Source organism: Triticum aestivum, chromosome 3B (genome assembly GCF_018294505.1).
Source record: "Triticum aestivum cultivar Chinese Spring chromosome 3B, IWGSC CS RefSeq v2.1, whole genome shotgun sequence".
Lineage (NCBI taxonomy): Eukaryota > Viridiplantae > Streptophyta > Magnoliopsida > Poales > Poaceae > Triticum > Triticum aestivum.
The window spans coordinates 160888336-160903039 of record NC_057801.1 but is presented as its reverse complement, the minus strand read 5'-3'; the positions used below and the strand labels follow the sequence as shown (position 1 = coordinate 160903039).

At 47.5% G+C, this 14704-nt stretch overlaps 1 protein-coding gene across 1 annotated transcript; it reads left to right on the top strand.

Moving 5' to 3' along the window:
* Positions 1-275: 275 nt before the first annotated feature.
* On the top strand, positions 276-827 carry LOC123065118 (uncharacterized). Its single transcript, XM_044488477.1, has one exon. It carries the CDS (start codon positions 352-354, stop codon positions 652-654), a length of 303 nt encoding a protein of 100 aa, XP_044344412.1. The 5' UTR covers positions 276-351; the 3' UTR covers positions 655-827.
* Positions 828-14704: the final 13877 nt, after the last annotated feature.

Here is a 14704-nt window from a genome sequence, read left to right as displayed (position 1 = left end):
CTCGATTCCCTGCTTCCACGGGGCGCACTGTGGCGGCCGGCGCGATCGACAGGAAGTCTCGCACGCTCACACGCGCACGCCCGCCCGCCTCGGTCCGGCCGAATCCCAGTCTTCGTTTGGACGAAGCAATAAAGGGTTAACAGTACGTTCAGTACAATTCGCAGCCGAGGAAGGCGTGGTGGCGTGAGAGCGATGTGCATGTTGGCGCCTTGGAACAGCAATTTGACAGGGTTTCTGATCCTCTCCTCTGCCTATAAATACGCTCCAAGGTTTGCTCCCATTCTCCTCGCAAAACCCACAAACACATAAACTCGATCGACCAGCACTTCCACGGGCTTTTGTCAGCTAGCCATGGCTTCCACGCGCGCGGTTGCGATCGTCTTCTCGCTCCTGATCTTGGCGGCGGCCGCGCCCTCGCCTCTCGTGCGAGCCAGAATGGTGCCGGCGGATGGCGAAGGAGTACCACCCGCCGGACGGATCGCGGCGCCGGAGGTTACCGGCTCGGTCGGAACAGCGTCGTCTCTGCAAGAAGCGCTCGTTCAGAGGCCCCCGCTGCCGCTGCCGCTGCTGACGTCGCCGCCGACGATGACCGTCTACGCGCAGCGCAGCAGTAGGATGCTCGGATCGGTGCCGAGCCCGGGCGTTGGCCACTAGCCTGTGTTCTCAAGTTCTTTCGTGCGTATATACTACTGTATTTAGTTTCATGATTCGTGAGAGCTTGATTTCCACATCTAACTACGTGTGTGGAGCTTGTAACGCGAGGGTCGGTCGTTGTTCTGATTACAAGGTTGATTAACCGATTATTAAGTTGATGAATCTTCTTATTAGATCATGGAATTTCAGCTCAAATTGAGACGTGATATCAACGCTTAATTGTGAGCAAGACGTACGTACGTACGTAGGTCCTGACTGGACGTCTGCGTTGAATTTCCCGCGTCGCGCCAACGGATCGATCGATCACTTGCCGGATAAGACTTCCCGTTGCGTGCATTGCTCACGATGCATGCGTTTCTGGTGATTGACCTGAAATGGCAAAGCGACGGCACCATCAGATCAGATGCCAGACCAACCGAAGGGTCCCTCCACGTACATATATCCCCGGATGCGGAAGGTGGTGGAGTACAGAGGTCCTCTTCAGTCCGTGCTTAATGGGTTGAACGAACGCCTCGGAGCACTAATTTTAGTAGCTTTTGTTTTTTCGAAAAGCGAGTTCGTCCCAGCCTCTGCATTAAAAAGATGCATACGGCTAATATTATTAAAAAATAAAAGATCCAACAAGAGTCTCCAAGTCTCACACACAGTAGTAAACAAATGCTCACGAAGAGCAAAACATGAAAAGCAAAGCCACAACCGGCTGGCATAAAAAATAGGAGCACTACATGCCTATCCTATTACATGACCGCCATCCAAACCTGTTGAAAATATCCCGTGCTACCATCTCCCATCGGGTAGACGCAGTAACCAAACGCTCCCTGGCCTCCGTCGGAATGAGTAGCGACCACATACGGATCAATGCAGTGGTCCTGAGGATAACCTGCAAAAAATGAATGTTTGTTATTCTGTTAAAAACCATATCATTTCTGCAGTTCCAGACTGCCCACAATAAAGCAAAGACGCCTACACGAATGTGCCTCGCTGTATCTAATCTATCCCATCGAGCCACATCCCAAATAACGTGTTGATAGAATTCGATGGATTAATTTTAGTAGCTGTATCCATCCCTTTTGTTTTGTGCCTCTGTCTTGGCTAGTACAATGGTACCGTTTTCGATAAGAATATAAGGGCATATTTTATAGGTTATCTGCGGGAACATTGGTTGCGACCTTGGTTGGTGCCTTGGTGGTCTCACCCCCGCCTGGTGGATCGATGGTGGGATTGTCATGCTACATTATACGAAAATGATGCTGTAATCGTTATGAAGCATCCTTGGGGAGCATGACATGTAAAAGATGGTCGTACCACGCGTTTTGGGAGGACTTCTGGCTTGGGGATACACTTTTAGCTTTACAGTATCCGTCTCTTTATAACATTATGCAATGCAAGTATGCTTTTGTGAGCATAATAATAGGGACACGTCCTTTAAATATCTGGTTTTGATCGGAGATAAATGGACCGCCTGGTTACATTTAGCACAAAGGTTGATGGGAGGTCACCTTAACCAACGAGCCAGACATGTTTCGTTGGATGTTGACGTCTTCTAGTCTGTTTTCTGTTAAATTTATGTATGTGGATTTAATTAATTCTAGACCGGTTTTCGTTCTAAGCATATATGAAAAGCTGAAGTACCACTAAAGGAGTAAAGATTATTATTTTTATGTGGTTTCTGAATAGGGGATTATTCTCACTAAAGACAATTTGGCAAAGCAAAGCAAATGTCGCAGGGTAGTAAACAATGTTGTTTCTGTGATCATGAGAAAACATTACGTTATTTGTTTATTCTTGCCTGCTTGCTAAGTTACCGTGGCGTATGATTCATGTGAGTTTTAATTTGCCTCCGCCTACTAGTATAGAAGTATCAAATATGTTTGGCAACTGATTGAGTAGGTTTGAGCCTAAGACAATGGCATGATTGTGCGTGGGAGTTTGTGCTTTACTTTGGGCTTGCTAAAACTGTTGGAATGATTATGTTTTCAACAGAGTAAAGGCACACAATTTTTGGAGGTTTCGTTGGTGCAACCAAAGGGAGATGGTAACACGAGATACGTACAACCAGCTTGGATGACGATTCAATAGCAGGCTATGTGTGTAGACATGTATTCCTATTTTCGTCGATTCTGGCTTTTCATTCGATCTTTTCTACTTTAGTACTTGAACTTCATACTCAAACCTGAATAGCTATACAGTTTTGTGCATCGTGATGATGCAGATACCGGTTTCTATATGTTAGAGTAACTTTCAGGGCTAGATAACTAACTTTTATATAAAGGTAAAATATTCTGCTCTGATCGGTCCAAAAAGGCAGACGACCAATAAAAAACTATTTGGTCATCAACTAAAGTGTTTTCCATATCGATGCATTGTCACCCCCATTCACCATCTCAAACTCCTGAATAAGAAGCGGAAAGGGGTTGATGTTCAGTTTAGGAAATTGTTCAACGGTTGGAAAGGCAAGCTTGTGATCTAGGGGGACCAGCTTATACAGATCCACACTGTAATCACAAATTTGTTAAGTAGTAAGTGAAGTATCATCTGAACACCAAAATACCAATTTGTACTTAGAATGAAGAACCAATAAATAAATGCTTACTCAACGAGTGGTTGCCTAAGGAGAATGAGTCCAGGGTCACCTAATTTGGCTTCAAGGGGAACCTAGTGAGCCTGAGGTGACGAGGCCGAGGGACCAAAATGTTGTTGGTGGAAGGTTAGTAATTTTTTTGGTGGTATATAAGGTGTCACATTCCTAGCTTCTGGCATTGCTCTAGCCTAGCCTCATGTGTGCATCATGTTTAACTTTTGAATGAACTTGAAATGGGGATTGTTCAAACCCTAGCATTAAAGGAATTCACTAGGTTCACCTAAAATACTTTCAAGCAAGTCCAAATGGCTTTCAAAAATGTTCATGATTTTTGACAAAGGTGAAAAACCTCTGCCAAAAATGATGCCAATATTTTTGGGCCATTATGGATTTTTGAATAATCCATATTGTATTTGAATTGGGGCATTTAAATACTATTAATATTTTTAAATGCTCCAACAATTCTGAAAATTGATAAGGGTCACTGGAATAATTCAGAAAGCACCCATAATTATTTCCAGGATTTTATAAAATGATTTGATATTTAAAACAAATCTAAAACAAATTGCAGAAATAGAAAAAAATAAAACAGAACAAAAATAAAGGGGAGAGAGGCCACCTGGGCCACTTACCTGGCCTTACCCGCGCAGCCACCAGAGCCGGCCCAGTTCCCCCAGCCGGCCCAGCCCACCTCCTCCTCCCTTGTCCTCTTCCTCCTCTGCCAGGAGGACGAGCAGAGGCGAGGCGTGGCGCGCGTCGACGCCGGCCACCTCCTGCTTCGCGCTGGAGGCCTCCCCCTTCGAGCCTATCCATGCGTGGAGACGCCACGCAGCTGCCCCGCACCGCTCTCACTCTCCCTCACCCTCCCCTTCTTCCCCTGCTCTCTCTCCCTCTTACCCGAGAACCACCGCCGCCACCGACGCCGATTGCCGCAGCCACCGTGCTCCTCTCGCCTCCCCGACGCCTCCCAGAGCTCCGCAAGTCCTCCCTCGTCCTCCTCATCGTCTCACGCGACCAGAAGAGCCCCGGAACGCCGCCCCCGACGTTTTCCCCCTCGCCGGCCGCCGAGGATCTTCTCCGTCGAATTCGGCCACTCCGGCGCGCCCCCGAGCTCGCTGACCCTCCCTGCGCGATCCCTGTGAGCTCCACTCCGTTTCCCCTCCTCCATTTTGTTCGTTTCCGTGCCGTAGCACCCCGGCCACATTCCCGAGCGCCGCCGTCCGCCATGGACGCCGGGCATGGCACTGACGTGCTGCTGCGGCCAGTCCGACGAGCCTAGCGTGCTCCTAGCTGCCCCAGGAGTCCGCATAGCCCCTCAGCCAGCCCCCTAGCGCCCCGTAACCTCGCTCCGCCCAAACCCGAGCTCCGGCAGCCGCTGCGGCCCCCACTCCGGCGAGCTCCGGCCACCCCCGCACCTCCCGATGGCCCCCCTAGATGCGCACGGGCACGGGCTACCCTCTGGTGCCCTTGGCTTGGCCCAAAACCCCTCGCAGCGCCACTCCGGCGAGCTCCCGCCGCAGTTTTGGTCGTCGCCGGCCGAACTCCGGCGAAGTCGACGTGGCTTAGTTAATTAGTCACTAACCCCCCCACCTACTGACGCTGACAAGTGGGCCCCAGGGCTTAGTCAAAGCTAACCAGCCCGGGTCAACGCGGGATTAGTCCCTGTGTCACTGACGTGTGGACCCCACACGTCAGGTTTGACCTGGGGCGCTCGGTTGACCCTGCTGACGTCACTATTACGTCATGCTGACGCAGTATTTGTTCTGGAATTTAAATAAATCCTAAATGATTTATAATTTCAGAAAATTGTATAAACTTCTAAAATTCATAGAAAATTAACCGTAACTCCAAATTTAATAAATTATATATGAAAAATTATCAGAAAAATTCAAGGAATCCATCTGTACCATTTTCATGCATGTTAGAACAACTTATAGCTGCTGTTTAGCACAAATCAATTAAAGGGCATTTAAATAATCACATATGGAGTTTGAATTTGAATCTTGGATTCAAACCAAGTTCATTTAATCTGGTTTTAGTTGCATTAGCTCAAAACACATTCATTTTGCCATGTCATGATCATGCATCATATTGTGCATTGCATTGATTGTGTTCCTTTCTGTGTTGCCGGTATTTGTCCCCTCTCGATAGACGTGATACCGATGACGTGATCGTTGACACTGATGAAGACTCAATGTTATCTTCAGAAGTGCCAGGCAAGCAAAACCCCCTTGTTCATTCCGATACAATCCTACTCTCTCGCTCCTGCTCTCTTTTACTGCATTAGGACAACACCGATTCATCTGTTACTTGCTGCGGTAGCTGAACCCCTTTATCCTCTGCATGACCTGTCATTCCACAGTAAATAGATGAAACCCACTAGCATGAGTAGGAGTTGTTTGAGCCCTGTTGTGCCTACTCATTCATGCTTGTTTGTCATGCCTGCTACTGCTTAGAGTTGAGTCGGGTCTGAATCATCGGGGATGAATCAGAGGTGTGTGAACATGTCCTACGGTGTGTGAGCTAAGCGTGTGAACACGATTTGGTAAAGGTAGCGGTGAGAGGCCATGTAGGAGTACATGGTGGGTTGTCTCATTGCAGCCGTCCTCAGGAACTGAGTTCTGTGTTTGTGATCCATGATTCAGCTACTACCACGCATTGGGCCCGAAACCAATGGACCCTCTCGGCTTCTTGATCACCCTTGTCCTCTGTCCAGGAGTTGCAAGTAGTTTCTGGTGTTTGTAGTATGCTGGAGGCCGTGCGCAGCGCTGACCGTAGGGGTGGGCTGTGATGCGGTAGGCACGTGGCCGGGTAAACCGGGCACCCGTTTGGTGTCACGGAACCCTGTACACATCGTTTGGGGCTGTGAGCGAAACTCCGGCCGGATCTCCTCATGGATGGAACCCGAATAGGCGATAAACCTGGACTAGAGACTTGAGTGTTTAGGTAGGCCGTGGCCGACACCCACGTTGGGCTTCCGCTTGAAGGTTGCCGAGTACATGTCGTGTAAACGGCGGTAAGTGGTGAGAGCGTGTGTGAAGAAGTACACCCCTGCAGGGTTAACCTAATCTATTCGAATAGCCGTGTCCACGGAAAAGGACCTCTGGGTTGCTTATATCAGTTCATAGACAAGTGAAAGTGGATACTCTAAAATACGCAAGATAAGCGTGAGTGCTATGGATGGCGTTCTCGTAGGGAGACGGGAGCGGATCCATAGTGGTGTATTGATATGGTGAATATGTGGACTCGTGTGCGCCACCTCAAAAAGTTACATTGCAGTCGTAGTTCAGGATAGCCACCGAGTCAAAGCTGGCTTGCTGCAGTCAAACTCCACCATCCCCTTTGTTGATAATGATGCATATGTAGATAGCTCTGATGTAAGTCTTGCTGGGTACATTTGTACTCACGTTTGCCCATTTTATGTTTTTGCAGAGAGACTTCAGTCTCACTAGTATTTCCGCGTGGTCTTCGACGTTTAGCTTGTTACCTCAGCTACGATCTTGTGCCCTCGGCAGGATCTGATAGATAGTCAGGCTTCTCAGCCTTTTTCATTTATAGATGTCTGTACTCAGACATGATAGCTTCCGCTTGTGCTTTGACTTGTATGCTCTGATTGTTGGGTCATGAGACCCATGTTTGTAATATCTCGCTCCTCGGAGCCTATTGAATAAACTACTTGAGTCGTAGAGTCATTTTGTGATGCCATGTTGTATTGCACATATCGAGCATATTGTGTGTATGTTATTGAAATGCTTGGTATGTGTGGGATCTGACCATCTAGTTGTTTATCTTTAGTAGCCTCTCTTACCGGGAAATGTCTCCTAGTGTTTCCACTGAGCCATGGTAGCTTGCTACTGCTCCGGAACACTTAGGCTGGCCGGCATGTGTCCTTCTTCGTTCCTGTGTCTGTCCCTTCGGGGAAATGTCACGCGTTGAATACCGGAGTCCTGTTAGCCCGCTACAGCCCGGTTCACCGGAGTCCTGCTAGCCCAGTGCTACAGCCTGGATTCACTCGCTGATGACCGACACGTTCGATGCTGGGTCATGGATGCCTGTCCCTGTAAGTCTGTGCCACTTTGGGTTTACGACTAGCCATGTCAGCCCGGGCTCCTTATCATATGGATGCTAGCGACACTGTCATATACGTGTGCCAAAAGGCGCAAACGGTCCCGGGCAAAGGTAAGGCGACACCCGTGGGAATACCGTGCGTGAGGCCGCAAAGTGATATGAGGTGTTACATGCTAGATCGATGTGGCATTGAGTCGGGGTCCTGACAGCGTTGGTATCAGAGCTTGACTGCCTGTAGGATTACCAAGCCAAACTGGTCGAAGTTGAGTCTAGAAATTCTTTAGTTATATAAGGGAATTGATTGTGGGATGGAACGTAAGGCTCTTTTTACTCCTTATACCTCATGCCCTTCTGATCTGAGTCATCTTATCTTTCCTGCGGGGATTAAGAACTAGGCTATCTCTTCTTTCTATTAGGATCACGTGTTACCAATCCGTAGACCTATAGAATTGTTGGACTTAAGCCTCGTTTCAGTTCCTATTACTTCCGTATGTTAAATTGTTGATCTCGAAACCTTGATATTGTGCCTTTGAGTGGTTATGCCACCATTTTTGTGAATGTCTCAAATCTTTTCTGAGCATTTACAGCCGTTATGCTGTCCGAGTCACCCCACGTTTCTGAATAGTCTGAAGCATTTGCAAAATTCCTTCCTCCCATTCCGATGTTCCTTTGGGCCAGATTAACCACACTAATCGGTGAGTTGAGGTAAATTATTGCCTTGACATATATGTTGGAGCTATTATTATGACCCTAGGTGTTTTAGGGATCATCTAGTGGTCTAGCCATGATTTGTGTCCTAGTGTGAAGATTCTGGCCTTTATTCTCGGAAGCATCCCGTGATGCTACTTAGTAGTAGGTATTCTACTCCTTGGGCTTTGAACCCGAGATTCACTCTACTTACTTCATGTTGATAGTGTTTGCTAGTTCCTTTAGGATATTAGTAACCTTTGCGATAGTCCTTAAAGTCCGTGGTATCTTCTTCTTCCAAATACCATGAACTACTTATGGCAGAAGTTCCTCGTTGAACTGAAATATCACAACAGGATTATTCTTGATGAGTTCTCCGTTATATATTGTGACTCTGCTAGTTCTACTTTTCTGCATGGGTTTTCCGGAAGAAACATGTGGAATTCGTTCGACATGCTAAACCATGCATCCACAACTCAGAAAATCATATGTTCCTTGAGTTGTCTCTCTTTAGTTGCATTCTGACCCTCGTCTATCAATTGATAGCCAAGAGTATGCGTGCGTTCGTTTATCGATGCCTATTACTCTTGCGGTCCGTCAAGCCATTCTATCGCAGAATGACTAGGAGAAACAAACTCCAGTACCTCTTCCATATCCAGGATTGGGTCAGAGAAGTTGTGCTCCGCAGATCAAATTGCTAATCCAGCTTTCGTTCTGTTCTACCTTGGAGTATTACCATCTTTAAATCGGGATTGTTATAGGAATTGCACCCCATCCTATGAACTCCTGGTATAGTGATACTTCTTGCCGTCATTAGTCATTCCTCGGTCTTCGTGTTGATGCAACCGGAATACCGACAAATGAATTGTGATGTGTGAAATCAATATAGTTAAAGGACAATAATTTTATTTTTAGTGTGTTGGTTATTGAATCATCATTCTAAGATTGATCGTGCTACCTAGTCCATTCTCCTGGTTCACTCCTCGATCGATGAGTTAGGATTATTTCAAATTCTTACTCTATTGATCATATCGTCTTGCCCTGAAAATCAAGATTGTTCTCGAGCTTAGTAACATACCGGTGGCTCGTGATTCTCTGAATATCTTCTCAGAAGTATTACCAGGTTGTCACCTGACCGCTATGTTAAGCTCGTGATCAAGTTGGTTTTTGTGAACCATCCTTCTCCAAGAATCTGTGTTGGATATCCCTGAGCTAGTTGGTTAAGTTAGACAACGACTTGGAGAGTTGGAAGATAAAAGCTTGCCTGACTTAGTTCGTTCCAAAGGGATATTCTTGTGTAGTGTGTGTTGAAGAAAGATGATATCTTCATCGATTGGTCCCTGTGATCAGTTGCTGGATCTATTGTCTTGTCAATCCTTTGATTTGAGTGTGGGCTATCGTCAAATCAAATCAGAACCAACGATATTCGTAATGTTGTCTTACTCGTGGTTGATTCCTCGAGCATACACCATTATATCTTTGGTCTGACCAATGCTATCACCGTGTTCACTTAACTATGGAATTCCTTTTAAAAGGAAACCTAGATGAATTGTTGTTGAGCCCATTGACAACATCCTTATCTCCTCCATAATTTTGTTGAACATTAAGCTAGTGTTGGAAATTTTTGAAAGCATTTGTTCATGCTAGCTCATGAAGCATATGTTTGGATGAAGGTAGTGACTTCCTTTAATTCATGTGCATCTGATGCAAGTTGCCGCCGTGGATTCGAGAAAGTCAATGTTGTTTTCTTGGAATCATTCCAAATCAGTCATGCACACGTGCGAAGAATTCTGTGGTTCGGAGACTTGCAACCTCCATTCCATATGTATACCCTAGCACACCAAGCCACTGATTGTTTTGTTCACGGAAAAGGAGTTGATGTGCTAATCCTAGGTCATGCACAAGACTTCCATATCCTCGATTATGGTTCCCAACCAGAACTCGGTAGTGTTTTATTATAAGACTACCACGTGGTCATGTTTGTCTGGGACAGCGTGTTCACATGTTTGTAGCAGAACCAGCTCATGTTTTGGAGCTTGCTATCGTAGTTCATCTCCCGAGAATCCCGCAACGTCATCTCGTCGATTTGTGTTGCAAACTTTCATTTTTCTTCCTAGACTCGATGAGTCTGGAATATCCTGACACCAACCAGATCTGAATCTCAGGCAGATATGATGGTTTGGAACATTTCCCAAGAACTATAATATCGGTCCCTCGGAAACCGGTAAAGTGGATGTCGTGGCCAACACACCCATCCGGAAGACCTGTTATTATAATATCTTGATTGAGGAAATTGGCCACCTCCCCATAAGGATTTCGTAGGATTTACCTCCGTAACTGTTCCTTATGGATTCTATTGCTCCTGAAGTCCGACCTTTACTTGATGTTCTAGTTAGCAAACCATATCTATGAATGGGTTACACCAGCACGTCAAGGAGAACATTAGAAGCGGAGTGCTAAATGTCTCTCGGTCGATCATCCAGATTTTATTTCTTTGGCCTCGCCAAGGGTGAAATCTGAGAAGGTGTTATCTTCCTTTGCATCTGCATCATCCATCATCCTTCATCATGGTAGCAAGTTGTGTTGCCAGGATCCTTGACACGGATATTGGTAAAACCTTGATGATTGTGGAATTGCTCAAGTTCTTGAGAGCACGCACAAGCGCTACGTGTTACCGTCGACACTAACTAGGTTTGCTCTCAACTTCCTCGGTTATGCTATAACCATTCCAATAGTGGAATAACTCTCTATTGTTGAGCCTCTCCCCAGTTACTAGAATCATTCCCAGCATTTGCATTTTGTTCCCAGCTTGCACCACCAATGTCCTTTCCATTTCCGGAGATAAGTAAATTCATCCATTGCGTTGTCTTCAACAAGGTAATCCACATCATCCAAGTCTGAGTATGCCATTCTACCGACCCCCTCCAAATGATCGCTTGTGATTGCCTTAGGCTGGTTCAAAGAATTTCAGTGATCTCTGAATCAAAGTAATTCTTTTTGCCACTTAAGGGGAGATATCTACGAATCACCCCCCTCCAGGATGTTTCGTCGTGGTATCATGGCAACTCAACTCCTCGCTACGTTGACAACCGATTACCACCTTCTTAAGTGTGGAATTGTTGTCCACCTAGTGAACCTCGTCACCTGCTCCACTCCATCCCTTTAGAGCTATGCTTCGTCTCTCAGCTCGAGAGATACTGTTATATCTCATTCCGTGAGTTGTTCGATCCTCGAGAAGATCGACCCTTCTAGAGTCTCCTTCTTCCCTCCATGTCATATTGGCAGGATTTCTCAGAGCAAGACATCAAGACAATGATGGTGAATGAATCAACGTTCAACTGAAGTGCACCCTGGATCATGAAGATTATACTAGTTGCGTTTACCTTTCACCTTACCCTACGCCTGAATCTCGAGACGAGATTCTTGTTTAGTGGGGGTGAGTTGTCACATCCCTAGCTTCTGGCATTGCTCTAGCCTAGCCTCATGTGTGCATCATGTTTAACTTTTGAATGAACTTGAAATGGGGATTGCTCAAACCCTAGCATTAAAGGAATTCACTAGGTTCACCTAAAATACTTTCAAGCAAGTCCAAATGGCTTTCAAAAATGTTCATGATTTTTGACAAAGGTGAAAAACCTCTGCCAAAAATGATGCCAATATTTTTGGGCCATTATGGATTTTTGAATAATCCATATTGTATTTGAATTGGGGCATTTAAATACTATTAATATTTTTAAATGCTCCAACAATTCTGAAAATTGATAAGGGTCACTGGAATAATTCAGAAAGCACCCATAATTATTTCCAGGATTTTATAAAATGATTTGATATTTAAAACAAATCAAAAACAAATTGCAGAAATAGAAAAAAATAAAACAGAACAAAAATAAAGGGGAGAGAGGCCACCTGGGCCACTTACCTGGCCTTACCCGCGCAGCCACCAGAGCCGGCCCAGTTCCCCCAGCCGGCCCAGCCCACCTCCTCCTCCCTTGTCCTCTTCCTCCTCTGCCAGGAGGACGAGCAGAGGCGAGGCGTGGCGCGCGTCGACGCCGGCCACCTCCTGCTTCGCGCTGGAGGCCTCCCCCTTCGAGCCTATCCATGCGTGGAGACGCCACGCAGCTGCCCCGCACCGCTCTCACTCTCCCTCGCCCTCCCCTTCTTCCCCTGCTCTCTCTCCCTCTCACCCGAGAACCACCGCCGCCACCGACGCCGATTGCCGCAGCCACCGTGCTCCTCTCGCCTCCCCGACGCCTCCCAGAGCTCCGCAAGTCCTCCCTCGTCCTCCTCGTCGTCTCACGCGACCAGAAGAGCCCCGGAACGCCGCCCCCGACGTTTTCCCCCTCGCCGGCCGCCGAGGATCTTCTCCGTCGAATTCGGCCACTCCGGCGCGCCCCCGAGCTCGCTGACCCTCCCTGCGCGATCCCTGTGAGCTCCACTCCGTTTCCCCTCCTCCATTTTGTTCGTTTCCGTGCCGTAGCACCCCGGCCACATTCCCGAGCGCCGCCGTCCGCCATGGACGCCGGGCATGGCACTGACGTGCTGCTGCGGCCAGTCCGACGAGCCTAGCGTGCTCCTAGCTGCCCCAGGAGTCCGCATAGCCCCTCAGCCAGCCCCCTAGCGCCCCGTAACCTCGCTCCGCCCAAACCCGAGCTCCGGCAGCCGCTGCGGCCCCCACTCCGGCGAGCTCCGGCCACCCCCGCACCTCCCGATGGCCCCCCTAGATGCGCACGGGCACGGGCTACCCTCTGGTGCCCTTGGCTTGGCCCAAAACCCCTCGCAGCGCCACTCCGGCGAGCTCCCGCCGCAGTTTTGGTCGTCGCCGGCCGAACTCCGGCGAAGTCGACGTGGCTTAGTTAATTAGTCACTAACCCCCCCCACCTACTGACGCTGACAAGTGGGCCCCAGGGCTTAGTCAAAGCTAACCAGCCCGGGTCAACGCGGGATTAGTCCCTGTGTCACTGACGTGTGGACCCCACACGTCAGGTTTGACCTGGGGCGCTCGGTTGACCCTGCTGACGTCACTATTACGTCATGCTGACGCAGTATTTGTTCTGGAATTTAAATAAATCCTAAATGATTTATAAATTTCAGAAAATGACTAAAACTTCCAAAATTCATAGAAAATTAACCGTAACTCCAAATTTAATAAATTATATATGAAAAATTATCAGAAAAATTCAAGGAATCCATCTGTACCATTTTCATGCATGTTAGAACAACTTATAGCTGCTGTTTAGCACAAATCAATTAAAGGGCATTTAAATAATCACATATGGAGTTTGAATTTGAATCTTGGATTCAAACCAACTTCATTTAATCTGGTTTTAGTTGCATTAGCTCAAAACACATTCATTTTGCCATGTCATGATCATGCATCATATTGTGCATTGCATTGATTGTGTTCCTTTCTGTGTTGCCGGTATTTGTCCCCTCTCGATAGACGTGATACCGATGACGTGATCGTTGACACTGATGAAGACTCAATGTTATCTTCAGAAGTGCCAGGCAAGCAAAACCCCCTTGTTCATTCCGATACAATCCTACTCTCTCGCTCCTGCTCTCTTTTACTGCATTAGGACAACACCGATTCATCTGTTACTTGCTGCGGTAGCTGAACCCCTTTATCCTCTGCATGACCTGTCATTCCACAGTAAATAGATGAAACCCACTAGCATGAGTAGGAGTTGTTTGAGCCCTGTTGTGCCTACTCATTCATGCTTGTTTGTCATGCCTGCTACTGCTTAGAGTTGAGTCGGGTCTGAATCATCGGGGATGAATCAGAGGTGTGTGAACATGTCCTACGGTGTGTGAGCTAAGCGTGTGAACACGATTTGGTAAAGGTAGCGGTGAGAGGCCATGTAGGAGTACATGGTGGGTTGTCTCATTGCAGCCGTCCTCAGGAACTGAGTTCTGTGTTTGTGATCCATGATTCAGCTACTACCACGCATTGGGCCCGAAACCAATGGACCCTCTCGGCTTCTTGATCACCCTTGTCCTCTGTCCAGGAGTTGCAAGTAGTTTCTGGTGTTTGTAGTATGCTGGAGGCCGTGCGCAGCGCTGACCGTAGGGGTGGGCTGTGATGCGGTAGGCACGTGGCCGGGTAAACCGGGCACCCGTTTGGTGTCACGGAACCCTGTACACATCGTTTGGGGCTGTGAGCGAAACTCCGGCCGGATCTCCTCATGGATGGAACCCGAATAGGCGATAAACCTGGACTAGAGACTTGAGTGTTTAGGTAGGCCGTGGCCGACACCCACGTTGGGCTTCCGCTTGAAGGTTGCCGAGTACATGTCGTGTAAACGGCGGTAAGTGGTGAGAGCGTGTGTGAAGAAGTACACCCCTGCAGGGTTAACCTAATCTATTCGAATAGCCGTGTCCACGGAAAAGGACCTCTGGGTTGCTTATATCAGTTCATAGACAAGTGAAAGTGGATACTCTAAAATACGCAAGATAAGCGTGAGTGCTATGGATGGCGTTCTCGTAGGGAGACGGGAGCGGATCCATAGTGGTGTATTGATATGGTGAATATGTGGACTCGTGTGCGCCACCTCAAAAGTTACATTGCAGTCGTAGTTCAGGATAGCCACTGAGTCAAAGCTGGCTTGCTGCAGTCAAACTCCACCATCCCCTTTGTTGATAATGATGCATATGTAGATAGATCTGATGTAAGTCTTGCTGGGTACATTTGTACTCACGTTTGCCTATTTTATGTTT